Source organism: Cervus canadensis, chromosome 29, assembly GCF_019320065.1.
Source record: "Cervus canadensis isolate Bull #8, Minnesota chromosome 29, ASM1932006v1, whole genome shotgun sequence".
Classification (NCBI taxonomy): Eukaryota; Metazoa; Chordata; class Mammalia; order Artiodactyla; family Cervidae; genus Cervus; species Cervus canadensis.
In genome coordinates, this window is record NC_057414.1 from 40,463,015 (window position 1) to 40,482,009 (window position 18,995).

The window sequence follows — 18,995 nt, forward strand, 5'->3', positions numbered from 1 at the left end:
TTCCTGGTGCCACAGTGGGCCTGTCCACTAGCCTAGACACAAGAGAACAAAACAACCTGAGACCCTTTGTGAAGTGCTTACAGAGCACAAGGTGGGGCCTCTTCTCCTGCCCCCACCTCTCCCCCCAAAGCCTGCCGTGCTGGCAGGCTGCGAGTCACCAGCAGAGAGAGAAAAAGCCACTTGGCGGTTTTAATTTTAGCAGCTTGGAGCCTGACAGACAGGATTAGTTGGGGCTTGACCTTTCGTGCTGAGGCCTCCCCAGGCCCAGGGCCTCAGTCAGGTGGCAGCTTCCAGGCACGAATCACAACTGGAGCTCATCGAATGTGGGGGTCCGAGCCCCAGGGAAAGGCCTTCAAAAGGACAGAGACCAGGAAGGGGGAACCTGGTCTTCAGCGATTAATCAGTAAGCTAGCAGAAGGTGGGGCCGCCCACACAGCAGCTTCCCCAGCAGACCTGCACAGGGAGGGAGAACGGGGAAACAAAGGGGGGCGGGGGCTTCCTTAATGAAGGTTCCAGAGGCTCCCCTGGGAGAGGGACAGGGGGACCAGGCGCTGCACACAGCTTCGTTAACTGGTGGCGGCACTGACAGTGGCAGCAGTGTAAGAGAAAAGAAAAACAACAGACCCGGAAAACCACACTGCTCTTTTATTCAATGGAACACCCCCCTTTAACGCAGTGTTGAATCATACACCAAAAAGCCCAGAGAAATTTCTGCTGATAAACCAGTGAAGAGAACGCGCATCATACATTATTGTCAACATAATCACTCCATGAAGAGGGGAGGAGGAAAGGAAGGAAGCAGAACGAAGAAAACAAGGGGCTCAAACCCCTCGACACTGCAGAACATTCAGACATTTGGGATTAAAATAAATTTTAGAAGGTAGCCTTCCAGGAAGGAGAGGAACAAATGGAATCTGAGGCAGCTCAGGGAGCGCTGAAAGGGCTCTGCAGGCTGCAGACAAGCCCCAGGCAGCTTACGTGGCCTCACCTACCATGGGCAGGGGTGCCAGGATGGTTATGGACCCTGAACCTGGGGACTAACCCACTACTCCACGTGGGTGGCAGAGACAAAACCCCGCACTTAAAGGGGAAAAAATATCTCAGCTTGAAAAAAATATGGCAGTTTGAAAATCTTGGAACCAAAGACGACACCCACCCCACCCCGCCACATTGATGGCCCAAAGCCTCTGCCTAAAAACCACTTGTTCCTCTCTCCTTAAAGAACCAGGAATGAGAAAAGGGAAAGGAATCTAATTGCAGCAGAAGACCGGGGAGAGCATCTCCTTGGACGGAGTCTGAAGAAAGGAAGAGATAAGGAAGTAACAAAGAAAAAAGAAAAAATTAATAAAAATTTCACAATATGGAGCCAGCGTGTTCCGATTCCGTCCATAAAAATAACTCAGGCTGCTTTGCCGAACCATCCTGTCCACCAGGGGCGCTGCTGAGGCTGTCTGCCTGGAAGGGTCACCAATGGGCGCGGAAAGTCCTCACTCTCATGGCTCGGGCCATCGCCGCCGCGGGGAGGGATCCTGGCGGCCCAGTTTGGGGAGAGGCAAAGGGATTTGGGTGAGGAGAGAAAGAAGACAAAGAAGACACTCGATGCTACGGGGCGCCAGGAGAGCCCAAGCTGGCGCCCCTATTACCACCTGCCCATTCCCAAGCGAGTCCTCAGTCGCTTGGCCCAGCCCGGTGCGTGCACACACACACATGCGTGCACACAATCACATGCGTGCGTCCCAATGTCTGGCTCCATATGGTGAGGTTCGGCGTGTGTTTAAACGAGACCAATTCTCTCTATATATAATATATATTTTCTTAAAAAACCAAGTCTAGTTCTGTGGTGGAGGCGGTGGGGGAGCTGGAGGCATCCCGAAGGGTGGCATGCCCGCCACCCCCATGCCCATCATGGTGACAAAGTTAGAAGGGTCCATGGGAGGCGGAGGAGGAGGGGGCGGGGCATACATCATGCCGGCGGAACCAGGCGGCGGAGGCGGCGGAGGGGGAGGGGCCCCGGGCGGCAGAGGCGGCTGGACCCCTGGGGGCAGGGGCACCATAGTGGGGTTGCCTTGCATCTGAGGGGCTCCTGGAGAAGCTGCGGCAGCCGCCTGCTGCTGTTGCCATGGCGGGATGGACCCTGTGCCAGCGCTCGTGGTGGTAGTCGTCGTATCTGGGGTGGTAAAGAAGCCCAAGGTCACACGCGCGGGGGCACACCGCGGCTCTCTGCGGCTGCTGCCTTGGGATGGGGGGCGAGGGATGCCTGCTCCTTGCTTGGCATGCGGTACGGTGGTGGGGGGCGGGCGGGCGGGGTGGTCCTGGCGATGGGGGTGGAGGGGTGGGCAGGACTACCCTGGGGTCAGCCTCAAGGTCTCTAGGCTTAGCGGAGTAAGCCCTTTTGTCACCAATGCCCCTGGAAGGGCCAAGGGGAAGGTACCAGACACAAGAACCGGCTCTGACATCCCTCCGCCCATCCGCCGCCACCACCGAACGGCACATTCAACCTCAAGGCCACAGCTGCTCCCCGGTCCCATCCCTGCAGTCTCTCAGGCCCCAGTCACATCCCTCTCCAGAGCATGCATGCACCCCCCAACCCCGGGCCTAAGGCGCAGGCATGGGCCAGCCAGCGGCTCCCAGCCTACGATGGCAGGCTCCCCTCCAGCCCCCACAAACCTCTCTCCAGACACAGCCTCGCCAGACATCAGCTCTCTTCCCCCAGACCCCCAGGGGCCACAAGGCCCTTTCTTTTCACCCCACAGCAGAGACCGGAGTCTCATCCCAAGGAGTCTGCCTGCCTGCCTGAGATGTGAGGGTCTCTCATTCCTCTCAGCCCCACCCTCCCAATCCCACCCACCCCCACCAGCCCAAAATATTCCACTCACTTTGCTGCCATGGCAAGGGGGTACTGGAAGCCATACTGCTGCTGGGCGGAGGGGGTGGCGGAGGCTGCTGCTGCTGCTGTTGCCATGGGGGAAGAGGACCAGAGGGAGGGGGCGGAGGCTGCCCACTGGGAGGCGGCGGCGGCGGCGGCATCATGCCCATAGGCGGCGGCGGCATCATACCTGCAGAGAAGTGGAGAGGGTGAGGCCTCAGGAGAGGAGACGGGTTACCACAGGGCTCCCACTGCCTCCCCAGCCTAGGCAGGCAACACCCCGCAGTAAGCACCAACCAGGCTCTGTTACCTTTTCCTTGATGCAGGCGATAGACCCCAGAGCCCACAGGCGTACTTCCCAGGTACTGATCTTGATGGAAGGAAAGAGCAGGGACTTAGCAGGACATTGGAAGTGACCAGTGAAGATACACCCCACCAATAGCTCAGTCACTGGCAGAGATGGCCATCACTGCCTTACAAAGAGCCATTCTGAATGCTGTCTCTATGAGGCAGGTCTGTGTATACCCCACATAGAAATCCCTTCCTGAACCATAAGGGAGACTTCCTCCTGACCTGGAAACCAAAGCCTCGGCACGAGACTCAGCACTGACACTCAACCCGAGACCTGCTCCCAGCCATGTAAAGCCCTGCTTACCCCAAAGCCCCAAGGTTTCTGGTCTGACACTTACTTACCCATTGGAGGAGGGCCATGGTGCCCAGGTGGGTGGGGGCCCTGGTTCATCGGTGGTGGTGGCGGCTGCATCCAGGGGGGCGGGGGTCCATTAGGGTTGTGCTGCATGGGATGTCCACCATGCCCACCTGTGAGGCTGGGCAGCGGGTGTGGGAAGCTGTGGGGGCCACCTCCGGGCCCACCAGGGCCACCTCCGTGCATGCCATGGTAGGGCCGACTCTCTGACGGCCCAGAATTCATCCAGGGTGGGCGGCTCTGGGTAGTGGACATGAGAGACTACGTGAGAGCATTCCCGCCAGCGTCCCTGCCTGCCCCCTCTGGCGGCAACACTGTTCTTTCGGCTGTGCCACAGGACCAGGACACACGACCAAGACGTTCCCCAACTGAGAGGTCCCCAAACATTCCTGATGGCCCGGAAGAACAGTGTTGCCGGCCATGTCCACCTGTCCTTCCCCAAGCACCTGGTCACGTCCCATCTCACGGGAAGAGAAGAGGGGGCCAGGTTTTGAGAACCACCCCCTGAAACTCACCGGTGGAGGTGGGTTGTTGGCGGGAGCAGCAGGCCGAGGGGCACTGGCCAGTGGTGTGGTGGCAGGCCCAGAGGTGGAGCCCACAGATGCGGGCACAGGCGCCTCCCCCAGTTCAGCCATGAGGGACAAGTACTCTTTATCCATCCGTGCTTTATCCTGAGCTGACTGGGGGTCACCAGGCCTAAAGGTGGGTTAGGGACACAAAGAGAAAAGAGGTGGAGAAGACTCATTAAGATAGAAACCTTTACTTCAAGGAATTTACACAGAGGAATTTCAGAGGAATTCAGTCACCCTTTCTAACCCCTTCCTGGAAATAGTCCCATCAGCTCTTCAGCTCTGTGCCCAGCTTTGCATCTGGGGAAAGCACATGGACCTCTGCCACAGCAGAGACCCTTGGGCAAGAAGAGAAAGGAAGCCAGGAAAAGTCCCGGTTTTCCCAAAACAGCAAGTTTCATCAATTTCCACACTGCAGGTATCAGGGAAGGAAAATCTATGCAAGACCAGAGCAGCTGCCAAAACTTCCTTCCTTAACAAGGCTTTTTATATGTGCCACTCAAAGTAGAAAAACTTTCCTATCAAATGCTGGATTGCAACTGGTCAAAACTACAAGCTGTCTTGTAATACCAACCATAAGCAACAAATAGCAGTTAGCAATGAGTCACAGTGAAAACACCTATACCCAGAAGGGAAGTTTTCAGGTTCCCTGGGCTCAAGATAAGCAATAAACTAGGGATGTTTCTAATCATCCTGGGCTTTGCACCACACTGTTAATAGACCAAATTCAATGAATGGAAGCTCTTGGGTCTGCAAGTTAACACGAGCTGTCCTATACACCAGAGGCTACCAGGAAACCCTCACCTTTGGAACTTGCAATCGGAAGCAATGTGGCCAGCCCCTCCACACTTGGTACACACTGTGGTATTGGTAATGCTGCGGGTCTCAGAGCTCTGCCAGGGTCTTAAGATCCTGTTGAGAGAAAAAGGTCACCTCAAGGGCTACGGCCAATCACCCTTCTTCCATAGGTTCTGGTTTCTGTGCATGTCCCTCTAAACCAATCACATACACACCTGTTATCATCTTCCCGAAGGGTTCCATTCAAGCGAGCCAACTCTCGAAGCTGCATCTTCCGTAGGTCGTTCTGGTCCTCAGGGGTCTCGATACCCTGCTTCAGGATGTTTCTTATCTGGTGGAGACGCAACAGGAACAGTTATGTAAGTCATGGGACTGCCACCTAGATTTCTGGCTGGAGGCTTCCTTCCTGACTCCCTTACCTGTTCTACGGCTTTCTTCACATTCTCCATGGTATTGGCAGTGACCAGGGCGTGAAGCGGCTCATCTTCTCCTGGCAGCATCTGGCCATCTTTGCGCCCAACTTTTCCTTCTTTCACAGAACCCTTCCCCCGGATCATGATCTTGGCATTACACTCCTTCTCTATGTTTTTCAAGGTGTTCCCTCTATCAGAGGCAGAAAAGATGGTTTTAATACCCAACATGGGAATTCAGAGTGGCTCACTGGGCAGTGATAGGAAACCATGAATGTACAGAATGGGATTTTCCCACCAACAGCTCCATGATCTTTAAGTTAAGGTCACAGACAGCAATCCTCAAGATTTGACTTCTCTGCGGTGAAACAGAAAATTTTCTCACCAGAAGGTATTCACTCAGCCCAAGTGAACATCATACCAAAAACAGGAAGATGGTACCCAAAGAGGCACAAGACAGACATCTCCCAGGTCTTCGCATGCGTGCTCAGTTACTAAGTCGCATCTGACTCTTTTGTGACACCCATGGACTTTGGCCCACCAGGCTCCTCTGTCCATGGGATTTTCCAAGCAAGAACACGAGTGCACTGCCATTTCCTCCCCTCCAGGGGATCTTTCCAACCCAGGGATCGAACCACATCTTTTGCATTAGCAGGCAGATTCTTTAACATCAAGCCACCCAGGGAGCCCCTCCCAGGTCCTTGGGAATTCTGTATTCCACAGAACAACAGGTACTCACCTTGGCCCAATCAGCAACCCCACAAAATTGATTTCTGGATACTCATCTTGTGGGATCATTACTTTATCGCTCACACGTGTTGCTGGAGGTCTAAGAAAGAAAAGACTCATAGACTCTGCACACTTCTGAGGTGAGACAGATAAACAACAGCTCTTCTAGAACTAACCTTCCGTACCACATGTTGTTATAGGTGACAGGGGTTAAGGAGTGAGAGGTTAGTATCCACAATGCTCTAGCAGACCACACCTAATCCGCTGGGGTCTTTATCCCAGACCACCCAGTCCCCTGGCTTACTTGTAATCTGCAGGTGGCTTGAAATCAGGGTTGAGGGCAACCATTTCCGTGATGAGATTGTGCCGTTCCTCCTCAAGTTTCTTGCGGGTACGGAACTCGCGAGTGTTAAGCCTCTTCCCCTCACTATTGTAGATGGGCTCAGGGGAAGGGGACCTGTGGGAAACAGACCACCGTCACCCCTCTGCCTTCACTTTACTCTCATTCCCACACGGGCTAAAATAAGTCTTCCCCAGCCCCTCTGCCTCTCAAGACCCTAACACAACACTCTTCGGAGGAACCGACCATAACGTGTGCTATTCAAAATCGTGTGAAATAGGGAGGTGGAAACTGGCTTAGCATCAGGGGGACTGGGGTGTGTGTGAGAAAGGAAAAAAGTGGTTTTGTTCTAAAAGTGATCAGAGGAAAAAAAGTCCTTCTAAGGGAAAATCTCTAGACTGTGAATGGCAAGGACTGTATCATCCTCTGGAGTCTTCTTGCCAAATATGAATTTTCTTTTGTTTGGGGGAAAAAAAAACATATTACAACTTTATGAACCACAGAAACCCCAAGTTTAGGTAAAATGTTAAACGACTCTTGCAGAGCTCATGCCCTAACAGGAAGAGAGACTGTACCCCTACCACATAGTAAGTATGAGCTCTTTAACCCAATACAACTGGGACTCAAGGCTACTGCAGCTACTTGGCCCCCACAATGGAGAGAGATGATTCAAGGCTTCGTCTCTGCTTTTCCTTCAATGGCCTGGCTGGCTGTGTCCAAGGCCCAGGAGTCAACCTGTTTTCTGGCTGTTCGAGGTTAGGGAGTCTGGGTAGAGAAAACCGTTAAATTGCTAAAGCAGCTTCTCTGAGAGGCTGCAAATGCAGATTTGGTCAAGTATCTGTCTAGGGTCTGAACCTGCAAACAGCAAGGGGAAAACCTATGATTCTCCACCAGAGTTTACAAGTCCAGAAAGCAGATTTTCTCTCTCTCTTTTTTTAAAGGAGTAAAATGCTGTTGCTACAAGTAAAAAATAGCAATGATAAAATGATCAGTTTACCACAGCTGGATTTTGCGGTAATAAAAAAAAAGAGAAGTTACACTCCTAGAATTCTGAGTTAAGATTACAAAAAGGACCATAGCTTGATATTGTGAATGAAAATTTAGTAGCAGCTGCAAGAAGGGAAGAGACCATGTGGATCAGGTTATTTTAAAAACATCCTGAAAGTAGTCAAGATTCCTATACCCTTTGTTTAGTTGAGAGAACCTTGCCTAGTTGGAGAGCAAGGACTGAACTCGGCTGCTCCCACTGTCTTCAGCCTAAAGCGAATCATGTCATACCACATTACACACACGATGGAATAAAAGGTCAGGTTTGTTCATGGCTAATGACGGCTAAATGACACCTCCGTTTCTAGCATTTGTATAAACTGTTAGCACAATCCAGTAATAGTGAACAAAGACAAACATACCCCAGCTCATTAGACTACCATCTTATACATTTAAATCTACAGGTTTTAAAACATTTTTAACTGTGCAACTTAAGCAACATCAAAATGGCATAAAGTGGCTTCATATTGAAAATACACCTTTTTAAGAAATAACCTTAAATGAGAAACTCTTGCATTTCCCTCCAACCTGGGCTCTTTCAAAGCAAAACCATCAGGCATTAATTAGGGCCTCTTTCAAACTGAATTCAAGGGAGGAAAAAAAACTCTGCTCTGATTTTATTTCTAACATGCTTGACATTTCTAATTCCCACCTCATTCATAGCTGTCTAGAATTAAGCACTTCTGGCTAATCACCAAAAGAAGCTTTACCAGTACCAAATTGGTCATTTAAAGGCCCCACAACAGTGTAACCTCTTTCCAAATTGTGGAAGTGAAAGGCAAAAACCAATATTCTAGAGGCCAGACTGGCCCAACTTCTTCACTTTGAATAGGAAGAGTATTAGAGGTCATCTAATTTCTAATCCAAATTCTCCAGGAAACAAAGGTTTGTTAAAAATTCAACTTTTTGAGGAACTGCCTGGTAACCTGTGGACATGTTATTAAAGGAAAAAAGGCCAAAAAGGAACTAAACAGTTGTGGTCTATAATCTATAAAGCAAATCTAAAAAAAAAAAAAGTCAAAATATAAAACGTAACACAACCCTCCAACCAAAATCTACAGGTGAAAACATTAAAAAATTTAATTAACTCAAATATAAAGCATCACTATGGAAGTTACTTTGCTTTCTGACACAGGGCACCAAAAAGGTGCTTATTTAAGTGAGTGGCTTCTAAAACCATTACATTATGTTCCTGATTTAAAAAGTTATTAAAATGGGCAGCAAGCCAAAAACACTACTTTTTAAAGCAAAGTGTTTTCAACTATGCTGCATGTACTAAGAGAAACTTCACTGGGGAGGCACATTGCCTTTCTATTAAATGGACCAGATTTTAGCTGTTCATATATTGGCCTGCCAATAAAATTCCTGTTAAAAAATTTCATTTCCCTCAAAAACTTTGTAAACTTTTTACTTTTTAGAGGTGAGAGAAATTACAAACTGAAATGACATGACCACAGCTGTTTGAGGACAACACTTCCTTTAAAAAAAAAAAAAAAAGTAATTGGTTGGTTGCTTGCCTTCCCAAAACATGTGAAAATATTCTGGCCCCTCCCAACACCCCAGGCAATGGCCAAGGCCGAAAATTAACTGGCAGCGATGAAGGAAGTTGGTTAGAATCTTGTCTATTTCAAAACCATGAGCACGAGACTGCAGCATGAGCTGACCAGACTGAGTTTCTGGCCTGCTCAAATTCAGTGATGCTCAAAAATATTCTTATTCCCTACACTGTGTAGTACCTGTGAGGAAAACGCTACACCTGGGCTTTCAGCCAAAGGAAATACTGAAATAGCTGGTTAATGGGCCACCTCACTCTCCCTACTAGTGGGTAAATCAGGTTAAAATCTACATGCTTTTCAATTGAAAACCAGTTGTCCATTTTCCTGTAACTTTTGATTCTGCTAGTAATTAAATTTCATTCCAATTTGCTAACTGATGACTGACCATATATACTGCTAATTTACACTCTAGTTCCCAGAATGGTCACAGTACCAGTCTTCTTACTAGGATTTTATTGAACTGACACAACATGTTGCCACCAGTAAAACGTATTGAGAAAAAGGTAAAAGCGTTACTGTCAGCTGGTTAAAACTGTTTCCCAACCTGTCCTCAGGGTTAGGGGGGATGCCCAGGTCTCCTGTGCGCAGTTTACGAGTCAGGTCTTCTATCTGCAGTTGCACTGGAAGAAACCAGGTTAGGAAAGAAAAAAAAGGATGGAAAAAAGACAATGTTACCAAAAAACATCTCAAATCTCAACAACAAGCATGAAGAACTCGGAGACTTTGAAAGGGACGACTGATCAGTGAACACATTGAGGCAAAAACTCCCAACCATCTACTGGCAGGAGTCCACTTACATCTCTAAGTATCTTTCACTTCAAAATGGTTATCACTTAAGGAAGCAAACAGTTCGTTGGAAGAGGGGTTAGCAGTATAGACTGTTCACTAAGGCTAACATCAAAACAATTATTAGGAGGCCTTTTACCTCTTCCTCTCCACCAAGGCTTGCTATACAACTGGCACTCAGAACTAAACCATGTATGTTATCACCAATACCCTGTTCCCACCAAATTACATTCTTGAGTGCAAGACTCTTAGATTTTATTTTTCCTTCATCAAAACTTAAAACATAATCCAAAATGAGATTCAATTAACATGGGACAAGGAAAAACACCAGTTAAGCAAAGATCATTTTCACTGATACCAGGATTAAAATTCCTTAAACAAAACATTTAATAACCAATTCAACAGTCTCACATGTAAGTTTGTGCATATTCTTTCTGTAAAACCAGATCCGTACTAGTAAGGATCTCCCAATACCTGTTGTTTTCATTCAAATTTTATAACAATCCGTATACCTTAATACAGCAGTAACAAGGCAAGAAGTTTAGACTCGCTCCTTACATGGAGAATAAAAGTAGGGGTGCAGAGAATGAAAAGTGTGGGTCAAGGAGAGTTATGTGGGGCCCTAAGACCTTGACAAACGAGGCTGTATATGAAAAAGAGAGATGAGGGTTTCACAAAAGTTCAGTGACTCCAGGGAAGTATTACCCAGCTGATTTTCTCAAGATAATGCGAAGTGTGAAGGCAGATCACTCTCTTCGCATGCTGAATGACCACCTGTTTCTTACCTTTGTAGCATCTGAGTGTCCTAAGCAGGTTATCTCTAATAAGGGCAAGTCTTAATGGGTTGGGTTCAAGTTGAGTTGACTCCAAGAATTAATGCATGTCTAAACCCAGACACCCTTCTAATTTTAAATACAGCCCACAGGGCTATACCCCACATCCACTCCAACTCAGAAAAAATGAAAATCTACATTAATATCAAAAGAGGATATTGGGGACCTCCTGTGTAAGAGCGATAAAACAGCACTAAGACACATGTGGGCCCCCAAGTTGTTTTATGCTAGAGAAGTTCTGACTTGGCAGTCAAGTGTTAAGCTCAACTGCTCAAGGTGAGAGTCACCTTCATAGAGGTAGGCAGTTCTCACAACTGGACAGCGGGGATGTGGGCTCTGATCTGAGGAGACCACCAGCATCTGAATCTAAAGGTTGCTATCTTCCTCGGAGAAGAGGCCTACACTAGCCCAGGCTTTGATTACACCTTTAAACGCTCTTAGGAGTAACTTCCTCCCAAGGAAGAGAGCTGGAAATGTAAAGAATGAGTCTGTTTTTCCCATTTCCTACATCTGCTTGTGTTCTTGGGATATCGCTCTACTAGGGACATTTTCATAAGGTTATCAAGACCCAGACTAATCAAATACAAGACATAGAAGTATGGGTGGAAGTAGACTCAACAGTAGGGAAAGAAGAATTATTAGTACTGTAAAAAGGAGATAAGACAATTTCAACACCTCAAAATTTTCAGCAATCTAGAAAACAGATGAAGACCCTCAAGAACAACAATGGCCTTGAGGTCTTTTACTCATGAAGGACACAACCTCATGGGTCTAGGAGGCTTCTGCCCTAATTTACTCCAATGTTTATTTGGTTAGTAGGAAATGTGTATCAAGTAAACTTTTTTGAGACAGCTGTACAGGTACATAAATGAATGTAAAACTTGCATTAAAAACCTTTCATTTTTTTTAAAAAAGGTAATTTTTAAGTTAGTTTCATTTCTACTATGGATATTCGTAATTCTCAAAATTTCCCAACAGTTAAGATCTTTTATCCTAACCACCTCATTATTCCAGATCCAAGCAGTACCCCTTTCCCTGCAGAGTTCCTTAGGAGTAAACACAAGAGCCCTCATTTTAAGACAGCTCTCCAAAGACCAAACCAGAAAAGATGCTGAAGGAAAGGTTAAATTCAACAAAATGGTAAAAGGGGGTAAACACACTTTCAGAACCACTTTTTGATTAAACTGAGTTTTTTCCCCTTTCAGAAAGTACCTATAAAAAAATAAAAGACCACATTTTAGGGAAAGGAGGAATATGAAATTATGGTGAAAGGCCAGGCTGTGAAAAAGGTACTTGGTTTACAATACCTGCAGTGTTCTCCACTGGGGCCAAATCCAGAGAGGCATGTAACACTCACCTCATCAACTGGTAATGAACAGCAGCTGAAAAGGGTGGGGTTGGGTGCTGGGCTGGGAACTATTCTCATTCCTAAGCGGGCCCCTCTACCCTTCTGGCACTCATGGAGAACACTGCTGTTACCAACAGACCAAAGCAAGGAACTACAAATGCAGGACTCACAGAGCAAAAACTGATGGATTATATCAAAGTCATCTGACCATAGCTCCTCTCAAAGAGAAAACTGTAAGTCCCAAACTTTCAACAAATAAAATGTTCAGTAACAATCTGAAAATGCCTTTGAGTGCAGAACGTGTATTTACCTATATAAGCTCTTTCTTGTTCCCGAGTAAGTCCAGGGGGGATGACTGTAGGCATTCCTGGAATCACCGTCTTCTGTTCCATTGTGTCTTGGTTCCAGCGGCTCCTCTTCCGCTTCTTACTGGGGAAGTCTAAGAGAGATAAAGTTCGTAAGATGTAAACATAAACCAGCAGAGTAACTACCAACAGTCGGTTTAGGATACTTATGATACTACACACAACCTCAGCAGACTATGAAACTGAGAACTTGACCTAAAAAGAAACAGCAGAGAATGGAAGACAAACCCAGGAAGTCAAAAGACATGGCCACTAGAAGGGGACCTGGGTCTGAAAAGTTAACATTGCACATTTATAATTTTTGTCCACAGAAATGCTAATGAAATGTGTAAACAAGAAATCTCAGTGCACAAAGTTTCAAGTAGTGAAATAAGAGTGTTGAGATAGTAATATACCACATGGTTGTCCATAAACCTCTTAACAGCCCCAAGACATAAGAGCAGACTGAATATTCAAGGGTATAAAGCAATATTGTTAACTGCTGACTCTTCCCACCTCCCCACCAGTCACCTGAGAGCGACAAAACACAACTAAATCTATGGTTATCAACTGAAAAACCTGGATTCTTCAGGAAAATCACTTTTCTCCTCAAAAGTTTAGCTAAGGTCAGCATTTTCCTGGCCAGTTGAACCCTTAAGTGTCTAAAACACGTATCGTTAAGTTCAACAAAGAACAAGCTATACAACAGGAGCCAAATCTTTCTTCCCCAGTACACAAGCAGAAACTCCCTGGCGTTTGATACACAAGGTGCCTCCTCAGGGGCCAGATCCAGCAGAAAAGCCTCAAGAGAAGAAGGCGTGTCATACTTCTTAGGTAGATAAAGTGAGATGACGAAACGAACAGAACAAGGATCCTTGCCAAAAAGGGTCACAAAAAATCGGACCTAAACACCCCTTGAAGACTTTCATCCATTTTGGTTCTGAAGCGAAAGCCCTGTTTTATTAAAGAAGTTTTAAGGAGCTTGTCTTGGTATTTTCTTCCTTTAGAACTCTACTACAACCAGGAAGAGGACGCTCCACATCAGTTGACCCTTTCCCGCCCTCCAGACTTGCACATGAGACACCCCAACCACCCATTCGATCCCTTCTCCACAACCCTCCCGGGCACCAGAGGCGGAGAGCAACAAGGGGTCCCCCCAATCGCGGCTTTTAGGTTGGCCAAACCCCGGTCGCCAAACTGCGCCTGCGCGCAACAAACTTCCTCCCGCCGGGCCCCCACCCCTGAGGCGCGTGCGCACTCGAGGCCCGAGAACCAGGCCGCGCGCCCCGTGGCTCCGCCGCCCGGGCCTCCCCGTGCGCGCGCGCGCGCCCCTGCCGCGTGCAGCCGCCGTCGCCGCCGCCGCCGCGCGCCCCTCAGCCGGCCGGGCCCATCCGCGCAGCGCCTCGCGCGCTCTCTCGGCCCGACTCACCTCCTCCGCCGCCGGCCGGGCCCGGCTGCTGGTCCTGACGCGGCGGCTGGGGTGGCGGTGGCTGTGGTGGCGACACGCGCTGGTAGAGCGGCGGCGGAGGGGGCGGCTGCGGCGGCGAGTACGAGGAGCCCGAGGAGGGGGGCGGTGGCGGCGGCGGCTGCTGGGGAGGCGGGGGGGGCGGCGGCGGCGGCGGCGGCGGAGGTAGCGCCGCAAAGGGGAAGGCCGCGGTCAGGGCCCCCACCGAGCCCACGGGCGGGGGCGGCAGCGGCCCGGACACCAGCAGCCCCGCCCCAGGCCCGGGGGCAGTCGGTAGTCCCGGCTCGAAGCCCCCTTTGGGGCCAGGGAGGGGAGGGAGGCCTGGGGGGCCCAGCTTACCCAGCGGCGTAGCGTTCGCTCCTGTCGCCATGGCGCCCCCAGGGACCGGCACCGGCGACTCCTTTTCGGCGGCGGCTTCTTCTTCCCGAATCTTCTGGGGGGAGGGGACCCGACTGCGCTGCCGCGGAGCGCGCGGAACCCGTCCTCTCACGCGGCGGGCGGCGGCGGCGCGAGACGCACAAAGAGGGAGGAGAGAGGGCTCCGCGGGGGCGGACCGGGGGCGACGGGGCCGGGGCCTGGATTGGGCCGAGCTGAGGCAAAGGGTCGGAATCGGCGGCCTCCGATTGGTGGAGCCTTAGCCTTTCTCGATGAGCGCTGGGATTGGCCGGACCGTTAGGCCAGGCGAGGAAATGGCGGCCGAGCCTGAAGAGCTGGGAGGTGTCGCAGCGCGCACTTCATTTGTTACTGCGCGAACTGAGCTCGGAGTCCAGAAAGGAGGGATAAGGTGGGGTAAACTCTGTGACGTATGGGGCCAAGAGCTCTCCCATTGGTTGGGCTGGTGGAGTCAATCAATCTCGTTGCGTCGTAATGTCCTGGGATTGGCTGTCGTTGGTTCGATTTTTTTTTTTTTTCTCGCTCCCTTTCCCCGGGGAGTAATTTCGCTGGGTTTAAGCTAGAGGTCGCGGCGGAAAAGCCGTGGCGGAACAAGAATTGGGGTCGGGGAGGAGCGGAACAAGAGCGCGCATGCATAGATGGGGCAAAGCGGTGTCTCTGTCCCTGGTTTCACCGTTGACCCTCGGGTCCGGCGCGGAAGCCCTTGGTGACGTCAATCCTCGATTCCCATGGTAACCCGGAACCGAGGGACGGGGGAGGGGCTGGCGCGGACCGGTAAACCGGATCCGTCGACAACACAGGTAAAAGGGGACTTCCTGTTTTTGAAAAAAATAAAAAGTGGAAGGAAAAAGGAGCTATAAAATAGAGTCTTATTGAAGAATTAGAAACGGTATCCGAGCTAATGGAGGTACACATATCTTTGGTGGAAACCAATATGAAGTTATCAATTCAAAAATTAGTTTGCATATACCGTGCGTTTTGATTATAATCCCAGCGAAGTTGAGATTGATTAGATCATCTTTTAAGTCAAATAAAATAACTGAAAATAGTGGGGAAATTTGTAAACGAGGTTGAGGAGCTTGCCTTTCCAAATAATAGAATACAAAAGACACACTAATGAAACAATGTGGTATTGTTGTAGGAAAGACAGATTAGTTCAATAGGATAGAATCTAACCAAAAAGGTGGTGTTTCAATTCAGTAAGGAAAAGATTTAGCTAGTAAACGGTATATAGAGTCCTAAATTTAAAGAATAAAACAGACACAATACAATTTAGGATATTATCGGAGTCATCTAGGGTTAGAGACTTTATGAAGACAGAAAACAAAAAAAGTTAATTACCAGAGGAACCTATGATAAAAGTCAACAGACAATAATACATTAGGAAAGTATACTTGCCATACATATGATAAAGAGCTAATATCTGTAATATGCAAAGAAGTCTTAAAAATAATTTAAAAGTGAAAAACAACAGAAGATGAGCAAAGACTGAATAAACAAGTCTCAGAAGATCTAATCCAAATAGCCAAAAAAACATGAAAAGTACCAACCTCCTAAGGATGAAATGCAAATTAAAGGTGATATGAGACATTGTCAACAATCAGGAAAAAAAAAAGCTAAGTTACTACTTTGAATTCTTTTTTGAAAAGCATTCTATTATCTATTAAAATTGTACCTCTCAAGACTTCCTTGGTGGTCCAGTGCATAAGACTTTGCACTCCCAACGCATGGGGGCACTGGTTGGGGAACTAAAATCCTGCATGGTGTGGCTTAAAAAAAATTTTGTACCCCTTTCAGAGAAAAATAAAAAACATGTTCAATGTGGTAATCCCACTCCTGGGAATCTGCCCCTACACAAGGCATGTGGTTACATAATGTAATGTGTTCAAAGTCTTCTATTGCATTGACCGCAGTCTTGTTTGTAACTGCAGAAACCTGGAAACAAAACTACCATCAACATGTGCTTTGTTAAATGAAGTAGATGATCCATAACCTGGATCAGTAGGCAGCCTTGAAAAGGAGATAATCCATACCTACTGATCTGGAGGGACTTCTGTGCTATATTGTTATTGAATAAGAAAAGAAGCAGAGAAATAGCTATTACATGATCTTATTTTTGTAAAACAAAGTCCATGCATGTGTATGCGTATGATTATATGAGTATGGAGAAAGCCACAGAGGATATACAAGTCATCAGTTAAGACACTGAAGAGGGAGATGGGTACTTGAAAGTTATCCAATACATTCTAAGAACCCAACATATTTTTAGAATATTTTTCATGTTTTTAAAAAATATATGATGTGATCCCATTTCAGTTCAGTTCAGTCGCTCAGTCGTGTCTGTGACCCCAAACAGTACGCCAGGCTTCCCTGGCCATCCCCAACTCCCAGAGCTTGCTCAAGCTCATGTCCAAGCTAGTGATGCCATCCAAGTATCTCATCCTCTGTTGTCCCCTTCTCCTCCTGCCTTCAATCATTCACTGCATCAAGGTCTTTTCTAATGAGTCAGTTTTTCACATCAAGTGACCAAAGTATTGGAGCTTCAGCATCAGTCCTTCCAATGAATATTCAGGGCTGATTTCCATTAGGATTGACGAGTTTGATCTCCTTGCGGTCCAAGGGACTCTCAAGAGTCTTCTCTAACACCACAGTTCAAAAGCATTTGCAAACATACAACTGTATGCTGCTGCTGCTGCTGCTAAGTCGCTTGAGTCGTGTCCGACTCTGTGCGACCCCATCGACGGCAGCCCACCAGGCTCCCCCGTCCCTGGGATTCTCCAGGCAAGAACACTGGAGTGGGTTGCCATTTCCTTCTCCAATGCATGAAAGGAAAAGTGAAAGTGAAGTCACTCAGTTGTGTCCAACTCTCAGCGACCCCATGGACTGCAGCCTACCAGGCTTCTCCGTCCATGGGATTTTCCAGGCGAGAGTACTGGAGTGGGTTGCCATTGCCTGCTCCTATACAACTGTATAGATATAAAGAAATGCATTGAGGTAGTTCCATATGGCCCAGTGGTTAGGACTTGCCGCTTTCACTGCCAGGGGCCCAAGTTTGATCACTGGTCAGGGAACTAAAATCTCACAAGCCATGCTGCGAAACAAAAAAATGCATTGACAGGACAATCACCAAATTTCCACTGTTAGTGGGATCTTAGGTAATTTTTACTTTTTCTCCTATTTCTATGTATTACGTTTAACTTTTTATACTGAGCAAGTGTAACTAATAAAAATGAAGTTAATATTGTGGACATAAAAGGAAAAATAGAAATGTTTAAATTATCTGAAAAATAAGGAAACATTACGAGTAAATACAACAAATTCTAGGGAGGAGGGGAGAAAAGAATCTTTGGATGTTTGAGCAACTACTAGATATAAAACAGCTTGACAGGTATGACCCTGAATAAAATTCAGCCCCTGCTTCCAGAAAATCATGGTCTAGCAAAGGAGAGAGACTAACACACACACAAAAATGTACTATTACTGTTAATGATACTACTGTACTAATAATGGTAAAGGCTGCAGTTGTGACTCTCATGGGGTAGTCATTGTCACTGCCTTCTAGTCATTTCCTTTAGGATTTTTGTGAGAGTGTTTTTTAAAAAATTACCAAGTTAAAATATTTTGGTTGTCCTTTTACTAGTTTATATATTTTTTAGATTCTTCAGAATATGGTCTTAAAATCTCTAATCTTAAAAAATACAGTTTCATTTGTGGTCAAGTATATGATCAATTTTTGTAAGTGTTCTAAGGACAGATGAATAGTTAAAATTGAGTTTGGATGTTGGCTACTTCCTGATCTGTTCTGACTTCTTTCCCTTGTAGTAGCTAATTTCATCTTCACAACCACCTTCAGAGATGGGTATTATCTGTTACTTATAGATGAGAAAACCCAGGCACAGTGAGGTTAAATAACTACCCCAAGGTCACACAACTTAACCAGTGTAGTCTCTCAGTCCAAGACTCCTATTTGGCAGAACTGGATTGGAATGTTGGCCATGCCGCTTTCTGGCTGAGGACCATGGAACAGACTCCCCAGTGTTGAGGCAAGTTGGAGTCCTACAGACCCAGGCCAGCCACCTACCAGCTGGCAACTAGGGAAGTCATTTATTGTCTATGCATCTCAGCTTCTTTGTCTGTAGCATATGGACATTAGTGCTACTGTAGAGGGCACTGCACTGATAGAATGAGATTGGAGGCGTGGTGGTTGGTATTAATGGACTGTCTCCTGAGCTGTGGGGTCAAGAATTATACACAGATGCCTCCTGATTTTAAACCAGGGTGCAGTATAATGAAAACAGCAACACATCTATCTGGTCTTTGTCCCCAGATCCTGGTAAAGAGCTCCAGAAACCCTTGGGATTTCCTGAGTGCTGGGAGTGTCTTTCATTATTCATAATGAGGCCCTTTGGACCCGTAGCCGGATTTATGCTAACAGGGAGACTCACTGCCAGCTCTGAGGTCCCTGAGTGAGCTTCAGGATGGTCACTGGTCACCAGAAAAACCAACCAATTTTCAGCCCTACACTCCACCTCTGGGCGGGGGAGAGAGGCTGGAGATTGCACTCAATCACATGACTGGTGATTTATTCAATCACACCTATGTAATAAAGCCTCAATAAATACTCTAAACAACGAAGTTTGGAGAACTTCCAGGTTGGTGAACATACGAATGTAACAGGAGGGTGATGCACCCTGATTGCACGCATCAGGGTGAGGCTCCTGACCTCAGGACTCGTCCAGACCTTGCTGCCCAATGCATCTCTTTTTCTAGCTCTTCATTTAAATGTAGCCTTTAAAGTAATGCAG

At 47.6% G+C, this 18,995-nt stretch overlaps 1 protein-coding gene across 11 annotated transcripts; it reads right to left on the bottom strand.

The window, feature by feature from the left end:
• Positions 1–623: 623 nt before the first annotated feature.
• On the bottom strand, positions 624–14,556 carry SF1 (splicing factor 1). 11 transcript variants are annotated; one of them, XM_043451660.1, is made up of 14 exons: positions 13,762–14,555; positions 12,299–12,427; positions 9,566–9,641; positions 6,383–6,535; positions 6,089–6,178; positions 5,359–5,542; positions 5,155–5,270; positions 4,946–5,053; positions 4,088–4,268; positions 3,560–3,833; positions 3,177–3,236; positions 2,877–3,056; positions 1,963–2,167; positions 624–1,529 (listed from the first exon to the last, which is right to left on the bottom strand). In XM_043451660.1, the coding sequence occupies exons 1-14, from the start codon at positions 14,165–14,167 to the stop codon at positions 1,400–1,402; spliced, it is 2,292 nt and encodes a 763-aa protein (XP_043307595.1). In that variant the 5' UTR covers positions 14,168–14,555; the 3' UTR covers positions 624–1,399. The 11 variants fall into 11 exon arrangements, with proteins under 11 accessions (XP_043307595.1, XP_043307590.1, XP_043307597.1 ...); XM_043451655.1 differs by having other exon boundaries at positions 624–2,167; positions 13,762–13,822; positions 14,137–14,553; XM_043451662.1 differs by having other exon boundaries at positions 14,137–14,552.
• Positions 14,557–18,995: the final 4,439 nt, after the last annotated feature.

Bases quoted from the DNA above. Each gene is read 5' to 3' on its own strand.
- SF1 (XM_043451651.1), bottom strand. From the start codon at position 14,167: ATGGCGACAGGAGCGAACGCTACGCCGCTGGGTAAGCTGGGCCCCCCA. The intron at 5,054-5,154 runs GTGTGTATGTGA...TTCTCTCAACAG, and splicing joins CTTCGGGAAGATGATAACAG to GATCTTAAGACCCTGGCAGA. The intron at 3,834-4,087 runs GTGAGTTTCAGG...GCTCTCACGTAG, and splicing joins CCAACAACCCACCTCCACCG to TCTCTCATGTCCACTACCCA.